We start from the raw sequence: 22,307 nt of genomic DNA, 5'->3' as shown, positions 1-22,307 counted from the left end.
GCTTAGTCTGCAGGTTTGCTGCGGCGGGGGTATTTTGTAATAATATAATACTTGTAGGCTACTTAAGAAATTAATTTAAAAGCAGTGTAGGCTAGTTCAAAGTGGTTATGAAAAAATAGGTGACCTATGGAAAACTTATGTGAATAGTAGTGGAAGTTTAGTACATAGCACACATGAGAGCTAAGTACAGTAGTAAAGGATTATGTGTGATATGTGATATCAAATTAATTTTCCATGTAGTGTAACATCAAACTTGCAAAAATTGTAGTTCTTAGTTTATACTTAAGGTCTTTTTTTACCTATTCCACAGAATTGTCTTCAACAACGTATATTACGATACTTATGTTTGATTTTGATGCATAAAAACAATGTTAGTAACTTAAACTATATTCTTTTTACTCAAATTTACTTTGTGCAATTTTGACTCCCAGCTATGATCCCAAAACTACACGCATGGTGAATGCTCTGGCTGTAGAAGTGCTGGATGGTTTACTCAAGGCTCATCCTGGTTTGATAGTTCATCCGTTTGACCATCTGCAGTCTTCAGCCATTCCTCAGAGTAAGTTGTGTAAAGTTTATGTTTACCTAATAGACCTGTAGGTGAAAATCCTAAATTTACTCATTAGTTTAAAGTAACATTTATTCATTAGCAACAATGTTGCCCAACTTAGTTTGTGTAATGTATTGTTATGACTAAATACGTTTTGTGTAAGTTATTTCCAGAATACTTCCCATATGTGCATTTGGAGGATTGAACTAGCCATGATAAGAATTTCGATATTTCTAACAATTGTTTTAATATGTCCAACTTTTTCTACACAACTAAAGCCAATTTTAAAACTGAAAATGTATTTAGGCCTATTATAGGACATCATTGAAATAACATTACCCCTTCGTCAATGCCAAATATTTTCATCATCTATGTAACCAAAAACCAAAATGACATACACCAACTCCAGTTCAACCTGGATTAAGTTGGGGTTTTTTTTTGTACTAGGACGCTAGGCACGACCCCGGGATTGTATTTCCCATTACTTCAGGCACAGACAATGGAAACCCAGACGTATCACTGCCCGATGCGTAGGGCCCCGTCACATCCTGCCTCTAGCGGAGAATCGAGGAAACACGCAGTCTCGCGCTCGCCTCGCCAGTCGCCGGCATGGTCGGCGGTCGCTGGCTTGCAATTAATAGCAGCACTAGCAGTTCAACTCAACGCCAAATTCTCGTCTATCATTCCTCCTCCACAACTCGCGCGGTTCACCGATACCATACTCCCTACGACTACCCGTGCATCCATCTGCCTACGGACAGCATTTATTTTTCATTGTGTGATTATTTTAATCACATTTGCGACGAAGTTTAGCAATAAATTAAACATGGTGTTCAAAAAAGGTGGGGGACATATTTTACCTAGTGATTCCTTGGGTAAAAATAAAGAGAAAATCAAGAATATTTTTTCTAAAATTGCTTCATTGCCCAAATATCCGCCATTTTGTATTTTTGACACACACTTTTTTATATTTTAATGTTTTTTACTGATTTTTATCATGGTGGAAGGAAAAAACATAGGTGTGCTATTCCCACATATTCTGACGTCACTCGGATTGCAAACAAAAGATCACCTGATTGTAACTGTCAAATTAGTATATTATGTATTTGTTTTGATTTGGTTGTTATTGTTTTTATTATTATAAAAACAATAACAACCAAATAAAAACAAATACATACTAATTTGACAGTTACAATCAGATGATCTTTTGTTTGCAATCCGAGTGACGTCAGAATATGTGGGAATAGCACACCTATGTTTTTTCCTTCCACCATGGATTTTTATGAAACTTGGTATGCATGTTAAGGTAGAAAAGACTCGTGTTAGAAAAAAAGTTCATCTAGATTCAAACTACAATTTCAAAATGATGGCCATTAAAACATTTAAGCTTAAATTAGTCAAAACTGGCTGGTTTTTAGAAAATATTCCAAGTACTTTATAGTTAAAATACTGTAAAATACTGTCGAAAATACTGTTAGTTTATTAAGAAAATTAGATAAAAGTTACTTGGCTTGGTGCTTTCATAACTGCAAACTCAAAATACATCACCCACAGGTAAAAAAGAATCAAGTTATTGGTTAAAAAACTATGTTTGTGTAAAAACATTATTCTCAGGAAGTAGATGATTTGTTTGATTTCTCGATCAGCTGTTTCGTTTCTAATGAATTAATAATGCCAAAGATTTGTGTTTTTAAATACATCAATTATTATAGTAAAGTTTTCTAAATATGATAACTTATTCTCAACTAAATTTTTTACTATTCCCAGCATGAAAATAAAGCAGTGAGATCCAATATGAGTAAAGTTTAAAGCACCCAATCCTTGATGGAAATGTAGTATACATTAACAGTCATAATACACAGCAATTATTATGTAGTAGACTTTGACTATTTTCAAGTAACAAACATATGTTTCTGTAAATAAAAATTATCTCCCTTGTTATCCTTATGGAGAAATACGAAACTTTAAAGGGCCCCAGGGCCTCACACTCTAATTATTCCCCTAAAAAGAATGTTTCCTGCACAACTTCACGTTACGCTCTTTCCAATGACACCAAAAACTTGTCAATCGGTTCAGTAGTTTCGGAGGAGTAATTGTCACAAAAAACCTGCTTGCGTATTAAATAAGTATAGATAATGAAAATATGTATACAATAAATGTCACATTGACCAATCTAGGAAATAATCTATACTATTATATAAAAATCTAATGGTGTCTGTCAGTATGTGTATTACTAATAGGTGCAAAAACTACTGAACCAACTGGGCTTAAATTTTACAAAAATATAGCTATCATACCAAGAACCATTATAGGACTATTCACATTTCGATACTGACCGTAGGCTTTGCCCCTTTGGCTTTAAAAGTTCTGAGGTGAACATTTTAAAAGTAAATATTGATTGGTCTCCATGGCTGCGATGATAACTCTAACAATGTTTGTTTACATTTGCTTTGACATTTAAACAAAAAGAACTGCTAAACTGCATATTTCACAATTTCAGACAGCTGATTCAAAGAAATTAAATATAATATTTTCCATAACTAATGAGGTAGGCTTATTTTAATCTAACCTTTTATCATGGATTATTTATTCTAAAACTATGTCAATCATTATAGGAAAAAATATTCTATAACCGTTGCTGTATCAACTCTGGCTCTGCTTTGGATTTTTTAAAGCGTCTAAGTTATGAAAATGAATGAATGAATGAATTATTTCTTTATTCCAACAAAGTATATACAGAATATGTACACAAATATTTAAAGGAAGAAAAAAAACATTAGTGAATTCAAGAATAAAATAAAATTAACCTTTACATTACATCTATGTTTAAAAAAAAACTTACATGTTTATAAGGAATAAGCCGACATGGGCAGCGAGCCTGTGCGTCGACTGTAGTTGCGTCCAAAACATACACATTAATAATCGAATGCAATAAATAAATAAATGACAGAGATATGATGAGGTGAAAATATGATGTTAATGGAGTTACAAGAACAAAAGTTTAAATAAAAATAATTGAACTGTAATAGTGACAGGAATTCTACGGCTTTGAAAGTGTGTCTAGAGGGGAGAAGTGGGCGGCGGATAATAATGTTATTCATATGTTTTTATGGAAACAGTATGAAAATTACAATGTATAGATGTTTTGTGTGAATTTGGAGGCTACTTTAAACAAATTCTAACTGCTTAACATGTGTTTGATTAACTTAACATAACTTGCACATCACATTGTTTTTTATATGTACAATATTTAGGTACGGTACATTAAGTTATTGTGTTTTGCTAAACCCATGCTTAAATTAAACTGAAGAATATCATCAATAACTAAATTGTACGTTGATTTTTGTTTTCTAAAATATGTTGTATATGTGTAACTATATTTAATTATCAAATGGTAGTACAAAATTATCTTATTTTATCTTAACATAGCTTTCAGTTAACATTTACTTCAGTTAAAATTTCAGTTAACTTTCAGTTAACATTTACAGTTAACATTCAACAACATTTCGAGTCATTTTCGGACTAAGCAAAGCAAATATAAATTGTCATTCCATACGGCATTTTCACTGCACTATAAGTAGGCCTAAATACGATTATCATAAAATTTGACGACACTATCAAACATTTCAAATAATTATTTTGTAAATACTTTGCTTTGGTTGGTTAAAGCGTAGCAAATCCCCTAATTCAATTCTGTGTTTGTGTGTGTGTATGTCTGTTGGTATCACATTAATGTCCTTATATCTCAGTGTTTCGTGGAAAAGACAAGAGCACCTTTGTTAATGAAAATTTCAACCGGAATAAAGTGTGCATGGTGAGGTTGGGGTAGTATTTTAACTACTTTTAAACAGTGTGGAATGTATTTTAAATTATAGGCCTACCTTGAGGCAATTTTTTATCATTGGATATAAAATATAGACTAACACGATAGGGTGACATTTAATTGGGAAGCATTCGTTTTGTATTGTAAACATTGTAAAACCGTCAGATATTGTATTTGCGAAGGTTTATATGTATTCCTATAAAGTAATAGCACAGACCACGGAAACCTATTACAGTATTATATTGTCTGTGGTAATAGTTTTGCCAGCATATCTGGAAAATGCACACTAAATATGCAAACCAACTCCTGTTCTGAATTTAAAGGTTGAAAGTTTCAACTTACTAAAAGATCCCCGTACGTAGAACGGGCACACAGCTAGTGCCTGTATAATTTTAAAGAAACTCAACGTTTTTAAATTTTAACATTGGCCTTATAGGTTGCCATGATGGTTATAAAATAACGACGTATATGTAAACAAAACAAAGAATTATAGCATATGTCAAACAAGTCTTATCTCTATTTCTGTCTGTCTGTCTGTCTACTGTCTGTCTGTAACACTCAGGATGGCATTTTACGCAATATTCTCCAGGAAAACGAGAGTACCTATCAAAATCCAAGTCATTTTAATGTGTTCACTGGATTGGCGAGAGTGTCTTTAGCGATTAAAATATGATCGTCCGTAATTTTATTTACAAAGTAGTGAGGCCATATTTTAATGGCTAAAGACACTCTATAGTTTTTCGAAGACACTCATAGTTTTCTAAAGACACTAATAGTTTTCGATCCCCCACCCCTACCCTGTTAAAGGGGTTAAAAAATATTGTTGATGTAAAAAAATTGCGAAACCTATGTTAACAATTAAATCAACAAACAGTATATTTCTATCATTTTGGTTTCACAAATACAGATTTGTTTTTATATTTTTGAAATTGGTGCTTTTTCACATACATTAAATCGCATTTTGAAATACCTGTCATTTTGGCTAGGGGTGAGATATCCACCAAGGGTTTGCGTCATTATGTTTCTTTTGATAAATCCTTCAAAATGAGGGGTCAATCAATAGGGGTTGCTATTTGAAAACAATAAGTCACCCCTACCCCCACCTACCCTGTTAGGGGGGTTAACAATATTTTTTATGTAAAAAAAACGGAACCTTTGTTAACATTCAATGCCACAAACATAATATTTTAATCTATTTCGGTTTAAAAAATACAGATCTTTTTCAAGACTTTATTTACACACTTTATATGAATTTGAACGGTTGGTGATTTTTGACTCTAGGGACCTCAAAACGAAAAATGAATCGGTCCCAGGTCCAGGTGTTACGATAAGTACTACGGTAATAGCTTATTCTATGTATGGGAAATTCGATAAAACACAGCAATTTCGAAACAGGATCATATTTTTTAATGATTATTTTTCCTTAAATACATTATGACGTATTAAAACTGTACACCAAGTTTCATAAAGATATCCTAAATAGTTTTCGAGAAATATCTCATTAAAAGCGCGTTCATTCAAATTTAAATAGAATCCCACGGCGCCACTCGAGGAGGAAACGCTTCGCGTCTTCCGCTACAGTGGCGCGGCAATACAGCCGCATCATGAAACAGCGCCTAGCGCAGATCCAGCTGACCGTCTGCATTAAAGTATTATATTGTCTGTGCTTCAGGCTAGACCTAGGGGTTGCGGCATTATCACTTAGATAAAATCCATTGGTGATTTGGTGGGATTTGAACCCGGGACCAAAGTCCCGCACTCTAACCACTAGACCAAGTCGCTTCTATCACAAGCATTATTCCTTAAGCATACACACTCATTTTTTTACACTGCAGTGCGCGCGGGGATTTGCTGGACCCCCAAATAAAAATGGGTATAAAAAGTGTTTGATATTTAGCTCTTTAAACCTTAGACGTAATATCTATATTCATTTTCTCATATTGTTACATACATTTTATGATCCTACCATATCAAATCAAATAAAAAAATCCTTTATTCAAACAGTACATTTGTATATACATGAATTGTGTCAAGTCAAGAATAAACATAACTATTCATTGATATACATAACTATTGATTTGACATACTAATAGCTAATTGAAAAAGTCCCCAATCTTGTAGCAGCATTTATCTGACAACAATTTGAATAAACACCGATCAAATTTGAATAAATTTGATGGCCACAGGTTTTTCTTTACTCGTTTTGACATATTGGCGAAAGAGAAAGAATGAATGGCCACCGCCAAGATGTCAAAACAAGTAAAGAAAAACCTGTGGCCATCCATGCCAACAATCACAACATGGACTTTGATAGTTGCTTCACAACTAAAGTAATAAAATCACTTCCAAAGGATGAATGCAACCCTTCCATGTTAAGAAGGTGGGAACTGGCATTCCAGTATATAACCAACTCCAGAACTCCCCTAGCCTTAACCTAAGATAAACCTGTCCCAGCAGCTAGCTAAATCCATAATAGGCCTTGTTTGTATATAAAATAATAGCCTATGTGTGTTTGTACATAGTTGTAAATAGACTAATGAGATGTGGCAACCCTGGATAGTTGACAACAGCCATTTCCTAATTTATAAACTCTTTCTCTACATTTGACAAAGTCCCTTAGGGGACGAAATATTGTGTGCACAGTGTTTTTCTACTTATTCTATGGCCTACCCACACTTTCAAGGTAAGCTAGCTGCTATCCTCTTTTTTCTACAATTTAAAAACATGAATATATATCATTATTAGTATACACAACTTTTTACAACACAAACTAACACTGTACGGTTTTCAATTTTTTTGGTTCTACGTTTGTTATTATATTTCGCACCAAAAATTTATAAAAAAAAATATTTTCCTAACTAACATGTTATATATTTCTATGTAGGGAATTAGATTGTCTACAAAATGTATTTATAGAATTTCCCATAAAAAATCTGTAAACAAAATTTTCCTGAGGCTGCTTAAAATGTATTTATAGAATTTCCCATAAAAAATCTGTAAACAAAATTTTCCTGAGGCTGCTTTTAAAATTTCAAAAAATTTTTTAACATGGACATTTTGCTCTGAAACATGCCTTGGTGACGGCCCCGATCCTCGCCTGACCCGACTTAAGCCAACCCTTCGTACTCCAGGTCAACACCTCAAATTATAGCCCGGGAGCAGCGCTCACTCAGAGTATAAACGACCGAGAAGTGGTCGTTGCGTATGCCAGTAGGCTACTCTCTGAGGCCGAACGGAACTACACGAGCACTGAAAAGGAGGGTCTCGCTCTGGTGTGGGTTGTTCGGAAATTCAAGGCTTATCTCGAAGGCTATGGTCTCGAAGCTCCTGATCCTACGCTGCAGGAGACTGACGACCCGTCATCCGACGTTGACAACGATGGTAACCTGCCGGGCAGCCACGGTGCTTGGTATGACCGTCTTCGCAATCTGGTCAGCAAACACCCTAGTCGTTACTCAGGGTGAGTGACATGAGTGAGGGTGATGAGTGAGATATCAGCTTCGCAACTGTAAGCTGTATCGTGCTGTCTCGAGGAAGGATCTACCTACGACAAGGAGGGTGTGTGTATCAAGCGACCAAGTTTCTGTGGTACTGCATGAAAACCACGACTCAGCTACGGCAGGACATCTTGGGGTGAAGAAGACGTTAGCCCGAGTTGGTGGGGAGTACTTTTGGTCTAACTGGCGTCGTGAGGTGAAGGCCTATGTACGGTCTTGGGCCCAATGCCAGGCCTATAAAGTACCCCATATGAAACCAGCTGAGAAAATGTACTTCCGACAACCCCAAGGACCGTGGTACGCAGTCCCTGCTGACCTGGTAGGCCCATTGCCTAGATCACAACGGGGTCAGCGATTTCTGATTGTGGTGCAGGATACCTTCAGCAAATGGACGGAAGTCGCCTCCATTGCGTCTGCAACCGCAAAGAATGTGGTGACCTTCCTAGAAAGAAGTCTATCCTACTTCGACATGGAGCTCCGGATGTGTTGATTACAGAAAACGGCATGCAGTTAGTCGGTAAACTGGTTCGAGAGTTAGCTGCTGAGTGGGGCATCACTCTACAGACGACGGCCCCCTACAGCCTACAGTCGAACCCAGTCGAGTGGCAAAACCGGGTGGTGAAGACTATGATTGCGCAATTCGTGAGAGGCAATCATAGGTCCTGGGAAAACCACCTGGTGGAATTTCAGTATGCCCTCAACACCGCTGTCCACGACTCTACTGGTTTTACTCCGGCGATGCTATGTTTAGGACAACAACTGAAGCCTCCCCGTGCCGTCCGTGGTTCTTCGTTTGAGGTGTCCCTCATTAAGTGAGACGCACAGTAAACTATTGGATGAGTTTCCTCAAGTAAAATCAACATATATAACATATATAACCTCCGACGTAGGGAGGTGACGCACAAGATTGGCACGCCTGTGATGAGAAGGCTCCATGACCTATCCTTGGCTGCCGACGCCATCGTGGGAAAGTTAGCGCCAAAATATCACGGCCCCTGCACTGTGATCGGTCGTCAAGTTAACCTTTACGAGGTGCTGGATGAGGATTCCTCAATGGTGCACGTTGTCCACGCAAATGATTTAAAACCGTTTTGCGCACGTGTTTAGTGGTAATTTGGGGTGGGGCCTCGCTTTGGCTACTAAGTAAGGTAAGTACTAAGTACTAACTACTACTACTAAGTACTACTAAGTACTAAGTACTACTAAACTAAGTACTACTAAGTAACGCGTATGACTATAGTTCGGCCGCTTAGAAAACGACCTGCGCGCTAATGCTAAACCAATGCTGGAGGAGGTCGCTTTCTAAGCGGCCGAACTATAGAGGAGTATGTTACAGCATGTTGCCGTAGTGACGCTTTATGCTCCTGCTGTAAGCCGCTTCACCTGTAGCTTGTACCTTTAACCTACTGTTACGTACTTATTGAATTAAATAATTATAACACATAATTGTAAGAACTAAAAATAATGTCTTGTTTTTATTTATTTCTCAAACTTAGAATTTAAAATATTACATCAGCTGTAAATAGAAATAAAATTAATTAATGAGTCCAGACTAACTGATATAATAATATATAACAGTTCTCCCCCACTTGACTTCAACGTTAGTTCATCATTCACTTGCAACAACTACATTTCTTAAAATTCCTTATTCTCGAAGATCGTCTTAACTGCAATGGTGGTTGGTTATGAACAGGTGGTTCTACAATATTTTCAATATATGCTGAAGGTTCTTCAATGTTTTGTTGGTTAGCACCTACAGGTGGCTCTGACATTGTGTAATCCATGTTTGATCCAGATGTGGTTATCTCTGAGGAATCCATTGGAGGCTGAGGTAAGATTTGAGGAGAAAAGGGTCTTGGTGCAGGATCCCCTAAAGGCGTGTTCCATGGCAAGACATTTGGAGAGCTACAAACATTTGTTTGACTTGGTATGATTTGGGTTGCTTCTTGGTATCTATGAAAATATCTTGGTGTTTTTGATAACCCACTAGCTTTAACCTGTGTTTTTCTGAGCTGGTTAATATGTCTCTTTATTTTGTTTTGATTGTCTAATAAGATGATATAATGAAGTTTTCCCAAACGTTGTAAAACTGTACCAAATTTCCACTGAGTAGATCCTACATAGTTTCTGGCTTGAACTCTATCTCCTGGATTTAGTAATCTTATTTTGGCAGAATGATCATCAGGTATTTTTCTTGTTATATTTCCTATAGGACGTATGAGATGTAACCTAGTACGTATAGTCCTGTTCATAAATATTTCTGCATGCGTTTTACCATTGTTAAGAGGGCTTGAGCGGTACTTAAATAAGAAAAGATTCAGCTTTTCCATCAGACTTCCTGTATCTTCAGTCATTGCTTTGAGTTTTTGTTTCAAGTTTTGTACTGATCGCTCAGCCAGACCGTTTGTTGCAGGATGGTTTGGTGCACAGAAACGTTGAATTATCCCGTTATCCTGACAGAATTTAGTGAACTCATCAGACTTGAATATAGAAGCATTGTCAGAAACAATGGTGTAAGGAAGTCCATATTGAGAAAATAGGTCATCCAGTGCATGTATTGTTGTTATTGAGGTAGGGGCTTTTGAGGACATTTTTACTTCCAGCCACTTTAATTTGACATCTACAACCACAAAGAAATAGTGATTTTTGAAAGGGCCGGCATAATCTATGTGAATCCTTTGCCAGTTTTCTTGAGGTTCTTCCCAAATGTGAGGAGGGGCTTTGACTGGATTGTTTTTTACTTCAGCACAGCTTTTACATGATTTTACCATGCTTTCGATTGCAGCATCTATGCCAGGCCAATAATACCGGGTGTCCGAAAAATAACTCCCTAGTTTTGATAAACGATTGTTTATTGTAGAGAATACATATTCTTATATCTAATACATGAAATTAAAGAGGGTTTACTCAAGTTTATTTTGACATTAGTACACCTCGATATGTGACCCATTTGTAGCTCTACAGATATCTAACCGGTATTCGATCTCTCTCCAAGTGTTAGTTAATATATCTGGTGTCACTGATTCTACTGCAGCTACGATTCTTTGACGAAGATGGTCAATGTCACGTATCTTTTCTGAATAAACCAAGTTCTTAACGTAACCCCACAGGAAAAAATCCAGTGGTGTTATGTCTGGGCTTCTTGGAGGCCACGCGATCGGGCCAGCTCTCCCCATCCATCTTGCCGGGAAACCGAAAGGGCCTCCAAGAAGCCCAGACATAACACCACTGGATTTTTTCCTGTGGGGTTACATTAAGAACTTGGTTTATTCAGAAAAGATACGTGACATTGACCATCTTCGTCAAAGAATCGTAGCTGCACTAGAATCAGTGACACCAGATATGTTAACTAACACTTGGAGAGAGATCGAATACCGGTTAGACATCTGTAGAGCTACAAATGGGTCACATATCGAGGTGTACTAATGTCAAAATAAACTTGAGTAAACCCTCTTTAATTTCATGTATTAGATATAAGAATATGTATTCTCTACAATAAACAATCGTTTATCAAAACTAGGGAGTTATTTTTCGGACACCCGGTATAATGATCTAGCAATGCTCTTCATTTTCACTATTCCAATGTGAGATGAATGTAATTCTTTTAGTACTGTTGGTTGAAGTGTTTTAGGGGTGTAAACCCTTGACCCTCGCATAATAATACCGGAATGAAGGGTGAATTCTGGATTTTTTATTTCTCCTTCAAGAAGCTTTCTTTTAAGGCTTTGTAATTCATGGTCTCTATTTGTCTCTAATCTGATTGTGTCTGAGGTAACAGCTGAGGTGTCTGTAATCATGTCAAGAGTTGTCTGATTTACCTTGTATGAGTCTTCAAGGAAGTTCACCAACTTTACATCCAGAGGAATTGGATTTTGAGAAAAGTAGTCTGCATTTGTATGTTCTTTTGATGGTCTCTGTTTGATTTCGTAATCAAATGCACTTAAGAATTGAGCGTACCTTAATAATCGATGTGCTGAGAGGACTGGCATGGCTTTCCTTGGATTGAATATTTGTTGAAGTGGCTCTACAATCAATATAAATTTTCTGCCGTAAAGATACTGGTAAAATCTCTTAATACCCCAATACACAGCAGTGGCTTCTTTGTCAAGTTGACTATAAGCCGTTTCACTTTTAGTTAAGGATCTGGAAGGAAATGCGATGGGTTTTTCTTGACCATTTATGACATGGGACAGTACTGCTGAAAGACCAGTAGGTCCTGCATCTGTAGCTAACGTAACAGGATAGTCCGGATTGAATGGAGTCAACACTCTTTCACTTGTGATTTCTTCTTTGATTTGATTGAAAGCGTTTTCACATTTGTTATTCCATTTGAACTTAACATCTTTCTTTAGAAGCTGAGTTAATGGATGAATTATTGAAGATGCCTTTGGAATGAACTTCGCATAGTACAGTGCCAACCCGAGAAATGATCTAACTTCCTCTACATTAGTTGGACGAGGTGCTTTTGTAACAGCTTCTATTTTATTTTGACATTTAGTGACACCATGACTTGTTATACGATGTCCGAGGTAATTTATTTCAGATTGAAACAATTTGCACTTATTCATGTTTACATGTAAACCATATTTCCTCAACGTCTGGAGACACTTTTCTAGTCTTTGATAGCACTCTTCAAAAGAATGCCCTTGAATAAGAAAGTCGTCAAAATATGCAATAGTTCCATCTAAGTTAGATACTACCTGGTCAATGATTTTGTGAAACTCTTTTGGTGCATTTGTGATACCCATAAAGAGTCGTTTTGCTTTGTAAGTTCCCCATGGAGTGGAAACTGCAGCATAGTTTTGACTTTCTTCTAACTGTACATGTAAGTAAGCTTTATGCAGATCTAAAACACAGAAGTATTTTCCTCCATTTAATTTATTTAAAAGATCTTCGATTCTGGGAATAGGATATTGAGTATCTTCTAGTTGAGGGTTTAGTGTAATTTTAATTTTATAATCTGCACAGATCCTTACAGATTGATCTGGCTTAGGAACAATAACTAGTGGAGTACCCCACGCCGAGTGATCAACTTTTTCTAGGACCCCTTGATCAACTAAGGATTGTATTTCTCTTTTAGTTTTGTCTAGCAAGGCATAAGGAATAGGTCTAGGCTTCATAAATATGGGTTTTGCATTTTCTTTCAGTTTTAAAGAACATATGAAATTTGGAATGACACCTATATTTGATTGAAATACATCTTTGTACTTGTTTAAGAGTTCAGTTTTGAATGATTCGATATTATTCTTGTCTGGGTCCAAACGGTTACCAGTATTTATTAAATTAATCGCTGATACTTGTACGTTTAGTTTTCTAATCCAGTCTCTACCTAATATAGGAGTGTAGTTCCCTTCTACAACATACAAATTACCGTGAGTTTTAATCTGTTTGAATGAAATTTGTACCCTTGCTACACCTATTGGTGAAAAAGATTGATTTGTATATGAGCGAAACCTTACATTTGATGGTTTCAACTCACAATTCAGTTTCAAACTTTGAAAATCAGTTAATGATACTATAGTAACTTGACTGCCAGAATCAATTTCAAATTGTTTTGAGCTTCCACCAACCTTGACTGTGACTACAAAAGGATCGTCTCGAGGTTCACCTAAATTGTAATAAATAGGTACAGTTTTTTACCTGATTGCAGTCATATTCAGAATCTACGTCGCTTCTTTCAGATTCTGATTCTTGTACTTGCTTTATTGGCTGCCTTATAAGAGATGAAATGCAGACTTTCTCTATGTGGCCTTGCTTATCACAAGATTTGCAATAAAGGTTCTTGGATCTACAATCTGATGCTTTGTGATTATTCTTCCCACAGCGTAAACACGTGTTTTCTAATCCAAGTTCTGTAAGCAGACTTCTTCTCTTGAAGTTTCTAGATGATTGTTGGCTTTTTCTAGCTTTATTTCTCATAGAATCGAAACGAGACACAATTTTCGATGATCTGGATTTAGAAATTTGTTTAACATCTGTATCGGTACTGTATAACTTGTTTTGTATTTTAGCAGCTTCAATTGCTAGTGAAATTTCAACTGCTTTTTCAAAACTGATGTTGTTTCCTTGCTGGAGAATCTGTTCCCGAATTTCACTGTCACGAAGTCCACGAATAAATTGGGCTTGTAAAATGCTATTTACTGGTTTCCCACAATTTTTTTCTTGGCAATTCCATTTTGAAGATATAGATAGCTGTTTTAAAACTGTAATGTATTGAGAAATTGATTCATTAGTACCTTGTTCCCTTGATAAAAATTTGTGTCGTTCTGTGATAACATTTGTCTGTGGACAGAGCTGTTTCTCCAGTAAATCAGTCAAGGTTTCATAGTCTTTTGAAGATGGAAGGTCAGGTGCTGTTAAACTTGATAGAAGGGAATAATATTTTGCACCGAGTGCATTTATCAATATTCTTGCTTTTGTTTCCTTGATTTCATTTGACTCTCCATGTAACTTTTTCAGTTCAAAGAAGTTTTCTAATCTCTCTTTATAAGATTTGAATGTTTCTACTTTTTCATCAAAAGATTCAAAGGTTACAGAAGAATTTAAGATATGTGTTGTGACTTTACTGTCTTCCACATTGTTTTCTGGTCTATGACTTGCAAGTTGTCTTACTAAATGGGCAAGAGCAGCAGTTTGGGCTTGTAATGTTTCCAATATTGCTTTGTTATGTTCAGTCACTTCTTGATTATCCATTTAGAATGTCCTGTTCTCTTCAAGCTTGTAAGTAATGCCTAATCTTTTTATTTGCACCTCTGAGTCGCCATTGTTACGTACTTAGACATTAGACATTAGACATTAGACATTATTTATTTGCACATAACATTCTTTTAGATGTGATAATATATAGAACAGGTGCATTGTCAAAATTGAGCCTAGACTAGAAAAATACAAAGTACAAAGTAACAGGAAAAAATACCTAGCCAAATAATGTTAATACAGTACAGTAGTTAAGCAAATTAAAAACAAAAAATTAACTCAAGGGATGGTTATAAAATTCTTCTATTTTATAAAATGCACGTTCAAGGAGTCCATTTTTCAATGTTTCTTGAAACTTGTTTGAACTCATTATTTTATAATATACCGGTAGTTTATTATACATTTTTAAACCTGCATACAAAGGACTTTTTTCAAATAAGGTCAAACGGTGATTTGGTAATCTGAAAATTGTTTCGTTTCTTGTACTATAGTTGTGTGTGAATTTGAATGAATCCGGGAGGTTATTTTTTATATTGTGTATGTAGTTTAATAATTCAAATATGTATAGTCCTGTGAGTGTTTGGATTTTTAAATTTTGAAAATGTAATTTACAAGGACTTCTGGGGTGGGAATTAGTCATAATTCGGATGATTCTTTTCTGAAGTCTGAAAATAGTTTTTGCATCAGTTGCCTGTCCCCACAAAATCACACCATACCTCAAGATGGATTCTACATAGGCATGATAAACCATTTTAAGTACTTCAATGGTGACACATTCTCTCAAGTGGACAAAGACAGATGATGCAGATCTAATTTTTTTCTTTATAGCATCTAGATGCACCTTCCAGTTAATATTTTCATCTAGATGAATGCCTAGGAATTTATTTGTATGGACTAAATTGGAAAAACTATTTAATTCTCTTTCATTTCTGGCTGAAAATTTTATAATTTGGGTTTTATCCACATTTAGTTTAAGGCCATTTATTTTAAACCAATTTTCCATTTCTTTCATAACTTCTGTGAGAGATGTAAGAAGCTCTTCTCTACTATTTTCTTTAATGATTGCAGTAGTATCGTCAGCAAACAGAATCAAATCTCTATTAATAGCTTTAGGGAGGTCATTTATGTAGATTAAAAAGAAAAGGGGACCTAAAATGGAGCCTTGAGGCACCCCAAGCTTTATACATTTCCAATGTGAGAAATGCCTAGTTCCTTCATCAGAAATTACAGTTCTTTGTTTCCGATCTGAAAGGTATGATCTAATTAGGGAAAGACAACTTCCTGAAATTCCATAGTCATGTAGTTTTTGAAGCAAAAGCGAATGATCAACACAATCAAAGGCCTTGGATAGATCACAGAAGACACCAGCTGCATTCCTTGACCCATCCAAAGCCTCCGATACCTCATTAATAAAGTGTACAAGAGCTGTATTTGTTCCAAGGTTTTTCCTGAAACCAAATTGATTTTGATAAAACAGATTATTATGTTCAAAGAAACAAACTAATTGGTTATTTATAACTTTTTCAAAGACTTAACAGATATAATAATATATAACACCTACCCTAAGCTTATAGTGCATGATCCCGCTTGGTGCTGAGTGCTTGTTCTGTTGGGTAGGTGAGATGTCTTCCGACCCCCGCCCGCCGACGCCGGACCGAGATAACCTCGAGCCTGAAGATATGGAGTTGGACCGGGAGATCGAGGAGTTTCTGGGGGCCAACTGGGCCTGGATTGCGCGATTGCTCGATTGCTCGGACCTCGAAGTCGGGGAGATCCGGTCCCGATCACCTTCACCGGCGGCAATGCATCTTCCGCTGGAGGAACAACCACCATCCCCTGCGGTGGAACCCCAGCAGGTTGGCGGCCATCTTCCAGCTTCGCCGCCTTGCCGCCGGGTCCGATTTGCTTCGCCCTGTCAACAACCTTGCCTTGTCTCTCCGCCCCGTCAACGCCCTCGCCCTGTCTCTCTGGCCAATCAACGTCCTTGTCCTGTCTCTCCGTCCCGTCAACGCCCTTACCCCGCTGCGCCGCCCCGTCACCGTCTCCGCCCCGCCTCGCCGCCCCATCGCCGTCGTGGCCCTGCTGCGGCGCCCCGTCACCGTCTCCGCCACGCCTCGCCGCCCTGCCGTCGCCCCAGCCCTGCTGCGCCGCCTCGTTCCCGCCCCGTTTTGCGGCCTCGCCGCCTGCCTGAACGTCCTCGTCGAGCTTCCCCTCCTTGCCGTCCACGATGGGAGGAAGCACCGGAGGGTGCCGCATCAAACCCAGCGCGCCGCCGACCTACCCCCATCATCTGGGAACTGGCGCTGCCAAGGAGTCCGGCCAGATTCCCCGTTCGCCGGACGGAGACCGACGAGATCGTCGCCGGGAATGACCTTCCACTGTCACGGGCCGTCCTCCTTCGGCTGGCAGCCACCTACAACCAACTGACGCCGGAGCAGAGAAGAAACAAGCGGTGGAGGATTATGCTGGGGGCCGACCGATATGTGCGGCTCCGGCCGAGCCAGGTGCTGCGAGTCGTCCGGGGCCGGCTGCCGGAGCTGAGGCGACGGTTTCAACCCCGCTGAGCCATTTGACCCCAACTGCCTTGAGCAGTTGTAGTGGGCCTGCTGGCTCCTTGTAACCACCTCTACGGTGGTGTGAATCGACCCGACTGATTAACCCCCTCCACCGGGGGGTGATAGGTTTGTCTTCTTGGTTTTCTTGCCCGCCCTTCCCTCGCCCTTAACCCCTCCATTACCCTCAGTTTTCCGCCCGAGTTTCGTTCTTCCGTTACCTCTACCCTTCCAGTTTCCTTTTTCCCCTTCCTTTCTCTTCTTCGTTGTGACCTCTGAGGCAACTCGGCCACAGGCTGTCTGCTTCCTACCTGACTTCGTCCGCTCTTCGTCTTTTTTCTTTTTTTTTCTTTTTTGTCCTGAAGTGTGGAGGGGTTGTAACGGGCCAAAAGTTAAGGGGGGGGGGGGTAAAATATTGGTAGGCCTAATTAAAGGATAGTTATTTCGAACTGTCTGTAATTACATTTTGTTACTTCCATGAAAGTTAAACAGCCAGTTGTGGGCTGTTGTGAAAGTCTAGTCATCGTTCTAACATAACCTCGAAACCAATCCGAGGTGACAGGTGCAACGACAGACGACCGGGAGAGAGGAAGTAAAACTGCATCTCTGTGTTTTCGGATAGCAGGGTTTCTGTTGCTTCGGTTTTACTTCTTCCTAACTTCCCGAGTTTGTCTTACGACTTCCCTCGAGTGTCAGGCTTCGTTTTTTTTCTTTTTTTTTCTTTGTAACCTCTGACCAATGAGAGGTGAGTATGACGACAACGACGCGACCCTGAGCCGAGGAGAAGAAAACCGCCATTCTGACTCCGACCGGCTTCCCTTCGAGTAAAGAATTTCGATATTTGTCGTTGTAACCAACTAGTTTAGTGGAAAATATAAGGTAGTGACTCTCGTTCTCGATTAACGTTTCTTAGCCTGTCTTGGGACCTTCTTTTTGATTTTTTAAATATTTTAAACTTCGTTTGACCATCTCTAAGTTTGTCCCAGCAGACAGGTTTCGTCGTGCCTAGTTTGGCATAAGTTTGCTCAAGTGCCCAGGTGAGAAAGTAAAAATTTTAGTTTTCGTTTTAAGCTCAAGGAACCATTTTATTTTTTGTATATATTTTTTTCCTCGTTTCGTTTCTCACAGATAACTTGAGCCAACTTATTTTTTTAGTAATTTCGGACTCTGTGGGACTTAGGCTAGGCCTATCTTCAGCTAACCTTTGTCTGTTTCAGGTTAATACTTTTACCTTAACTCCGTAAGCGGGGTGACTAATTAGTTTACTATTTGTCTAGTTAAGTAGCTAGTAGAGTGTCAAGTAGTTATTACCCAAAGAGTCCCATCAGAATTATCGATTCCCCACAAACTCCCCTGACTAGAGCAGTGATTAAAAGTGTAGTGTCTGGTAACCCGCTAGATTTGTTCTGAGCACTGATAACCGAGGCTATCAACACTAAGGCTATCCTAATCACTTTCAACTCCTGGGAAAATCCCCGCAACCCGACTCTTGCAATTCCTGGGTCTTTGTATCGTTAAGGTGACGTAATTTCCTACGTTACCATTCTACGTTTCGTCGTCAGGAAATTTACGTCACATATTTGCTTCTTATGATGTTTATATTCATTGGTTTACCAGAATGTTTGTTGGAGACAGCACTGTTGTTCAATCTAGTTTGCTAATATGGGATTATAGTTTGTGTTTGTTATGTGTAGCGGAGCCTGGCTCTGAAAGTCTATCTGGCAAAGTCATGAAGGAGCTGGACAAATCTTCGTCTATCTGGGACACACAAGTGGATAGAAACATAATAGCAAACTTGTTGATGAAAGAGCAGATGAAAGAATTGTTCAAAGGCTTTGTTATTATCTACGATATCCAGAGAAACAGCACATTGAATTATAATAAAGTCAGTATACTGGAAGAGTCTTTCAAGCGATCAAAGTTTGGACCTTGCCACTGGGACAAACAGAACACGAATAATAATGTGTTTCCTATGTAAGTATATTAGTTTAAGTTTCCTGACAGTTTGTCTAAAAAATTGGCAAAAAAATTAAAATTACTGTATGCCTTCAAGTAGGTTTCTCTAATAACAAAACAAGTTTTCTTAGCACTACTATCAGGAAAGACATTTCCTGTTTTGTTTGGTAGTCAAGTAGACCTACAGCTTAACACTTACGGGTGTCTCGGCGGCATACAGAGCAGTGTGACGGCCGGTACCTGTTAAACCTGTTAAATTGTCCCAAACTACCCGATATCAGCACTACCATATAGCTAAGACCAGGATTTGACATAATGTCCTGCATTTTAACTAATATGCCAGCCAGATCCCTGTGTTTTGGATATGATTCTTCTTTTATTCTGATTATTTTTTATTTTAATTACTACACAATTCTCAAGCATTCATAAGAGCTGAAGGTTATTTCTTGTACAGTCTATTTCTAGGTACATTTAGGACAATATTACATTATTATCTACAAAGGTATTTGTTTTAGGCTTCTATCACAAACAATGTTGAATTGCTCCTGGGTCATAATTGACATTATTAAAGTAATAGTACTTGTATATGTTTCTTTAATAGGGCTGTAGGATTGTCGTTTGATTGTTTGAGTCAAATCCCTTTCCTACGGTTGAAATCTAAATTTGTAACATGTTTCTAGACGATTGGCTCTGAAGTGGCGTAACGTGGTGCTGGCAGAGGCTGTTGGAGAGAATGAAAATGGATTGAAAACCAGATTAGCACAAGCAGTGTTAAGCAAGTTGTCAGACTTCTCTATAGGAATTGAGGTGAAGGAAGTTTGTCATTTATCTACTAATAAGGCTCCCATGATTTTATTTTAAACGATTGCTGTCTTTAAAAAAAACTCTCCTCTAAAAGGTCTTTGAAGTCCTTTCTAAAAATACAAAAACAAAACAAAAAAAAATCTTTTTTCCCAAAAATAACTCTTTTGTACACCTTTTTACAATAAACTTTCCTAAAAGACCTAATCCTACAAAAAACGCCCTCCAAGTATCATCATTTAAAAAAAAAGTATTGTATTCCATTAAAAGTTCCTTTGCATTGAAAACAGGTTTTTAATTCATTCGAAAGAACTCGATTAAAACAAGATCGTTTAGATCCTCCTATAAACAAATAATAAGGTATTTTTTAAGTCCTCTATAACCTCACTGTTAACAACAAAACAATTAAGAAACAATTACTATGACAAATAATATCTGTTTAGAAATAACTGAACTTGATCAACTGATTTATTTTGTTTCAGGCCAAATGGAGTTACTATAGGGATGGCATATTGTCGGAGAGATTCGAGAACCCGAACCCCAGGAAAAACCATATTTATAGGTAAGTAATTTGTCCTAACACGCTAATTTTTTATTGACATGTCTCTCTTTTGGAATACATTTACATAGTGATGTACATGTTTCAGGGTTTTACAGAGGTCCCAGTTCAAGGAGGTGACAGAGATCATCAGTTACATTGACACTTTCTTGACTTGTCTGTTTTGGGATACATTTACAATGTGCTGTACATGTTTCAGGGTTTTACAGAGGTCCCAGTTCAAGGCGGTGGCAGAGATCATCAGTTACATTGACACTTTCTTGACTTGTCTGTTTTGGGATACATTTACAATGTGCTGTACATGTTTCAGGGTTTTACAGAGGTCCCAGTTCAAGGCGGTGGCAGAGATCATCACTTACATTGACACTTTCTTGACTTGTCTGTTTTGGGATACATTTACAATGTGCTGTACATGTTTCAGGGTTTTACAGAGGTCCCAGTTCAAGGCGGTGGCAGAGATCATCAGTTACATTGACACTCTCTTGACTTGTCTGTTTTGGGATACATTTACAATGTGCTGTACATGTTTCAGGGTTTTACAGAGGTCCCAGTTCAAGGCGGTGGCAGAGATCATCAGTTACATTGACACTTTCTTGACTTGTCTGTTTTGGGATACATTTACAATTTGCTGTACATGTTTCAGGGTTTTACAGAGGTCCCAGTTCTAGGCGGTGGCAGAGATCATCAGTCAAATTGACACTTTCTTGACTTGTCTGTTTTGGGATACATTTACAATGTGCTGTACATGTTTGAGGGTTTTACAGAGGTCCCAGTTCAAGGCGGTGGCAGAGATCATCAGTTACATTGACACTTTCTTGACTTGTCTGTTTTGGGATACATTTACAATGTGCTGTACATGTTTCAGGGTTTTACAGAGGTCCCAGTTCAAGGAGGTGACAGAGATCATCAGTTACATTGACACTTTCTTGACTTGTCTGTTTTGGGATACATTTACAATGTGCTGTACATGTTTCAGGGTTTTACAGAGGTCCCAGTTCAAGGAGGTGACAGAGATCATCAGTTACATTGACACTTTCTTGACTTGTCTGTTTTGGGATACATTTACAATGTGCTGTACATGTTTCAGGGTTTTACAGAGGTCCCAGTTCAAGGCGATGGCAGAGATCATCAGTTACATATACAGTAGAACCTCTTTAATCCGAACCCCCGTAATCCGAACGTCCACTAATCCGAACCCCTCATTGCTGTACTCTATACACAGTATAGCAGTTCTTTATTGTATACTGTATTTAATTTACAGTAGTGTTTATTCACTATGTTAACTACTGTATTAAATAAACACTGTATTTTACTTTATAAAACCTTTTTTCACTATTCCCAAAATAATGTTGATCAATTTTAGCCATGTTTTAGCTATTGTTAAGTAAAAACAACAATATGTTCTGTAATCCGAACTATTCAATAGTCCGAACTACCCCTGGTCCCAATTAGTTCGGATTAAAGAGGTTCTACTGTACACTTTTTTGACTTGTCTGTTTTGGGATACATTTACAATGTGCTGTACATGTTTCAGGGTTTTACAGATGTCCCAGTTCAAGGCGGTGGCAGAGATCATCAGTTACATTGACACTTTCTTGACTTGTCTGTTTTGGGATACATTTACAATGTGTTGTACATGTTTCAGGGTTTTACAGATGTCCCAGTTCAAGGCGGTGGCAGTGATCATCAGTTACATTGACACTTTCTTGACTTGTCTGTTTTGGGATACATTTACAATGTGCTGTACATGTTTCAGGGTTTTACAGATGTCCCAGTTCAAGGTGGTGGCAGTGATCATCAGTTACATTGACACTTTCTTGACTCGTCTGTTTTAGGATACATTTACAATGTGTTGTACATGTTTCAGGGTTTT

General features: G+C 37.9%; 2 protein-coding genes across 2 annotated transcripts in view; both read left to right on the top strand.

Moving 5' to 3' along the window:
- Positions 1 to 16,188: 16,188 nt before the first annotated feature.
- On the top strand, positions 16,189 to 17,130 carry LOC129003634 (serine/arginine repetitive matrix protein 1-like). The gene has a single exon (XM_054431932.1). It carries the CDS (start codon positions 16,189 to 16,191, stop codon positions 17,128 to 17,130), a length of 942 nt encoding a protein of 313 aa, XP_054287907.1.
- A 1,688-nt stretch (positions 17,131 to 18,818) lies between these two features.
- Positions 18,819 to 22,307, top strand: part of LOC129002640 (uncharacterized) — a 62,565-nt gene continuing 59,076 nt past the window's right edge. Inside the window, exons 1-3 of the mRNA XM_054430589.1 lie at positions 18,819 to 19,092; positions 19,755 to 19,881; positions 20,358 to 20,437. Coding sequence (XP_054286564.1) covers positions 18,848 to 19,092; positions 19,755 to 19,881; positions 20,358 to 20,437 — 452 coding nt within the window. The 5' untranslated portion in view covers positions 18,819 to 18,847. The remainder of the gene's footprint in view (positions 19,093 to 19,754; positions 19,882 to 20,357; positions 20,438 to 22,307) is intronic.

The sequence above is a fragment of the Macrosteles quadrilineatus genome, unplaced genomic scaffold (genome assembly GCF_028750875.1).
Source record: "Macrosteles quadrilineatus isolate MER2022 unplaced genomic scaffold, UCM_ALF_1.0 Scaffold_9__3_contigs__length_116548681, whole genome shotgun sequence".
NCBI classification, from domain to species: Eukaryota; Metazoa; Arthropoda; class Insecta; order Hemiptera; family Cicadellidae; genus Macrosteles; species Macrosteles quadrilineatus.
Note: the sequence above shows the minus strand (reverse complement) of the source record. Positions and strands in the feature narration are given on the sequence as shown.

Coding starts and splice junctions, on each gene's coding strand:
- LOC129003634 (XM_054431932.1), top strand. CDS start 16,189: ATGTCTTCCGACCCCCGCCCGCCGACGCCGGACCGAGATAACCTCGAG.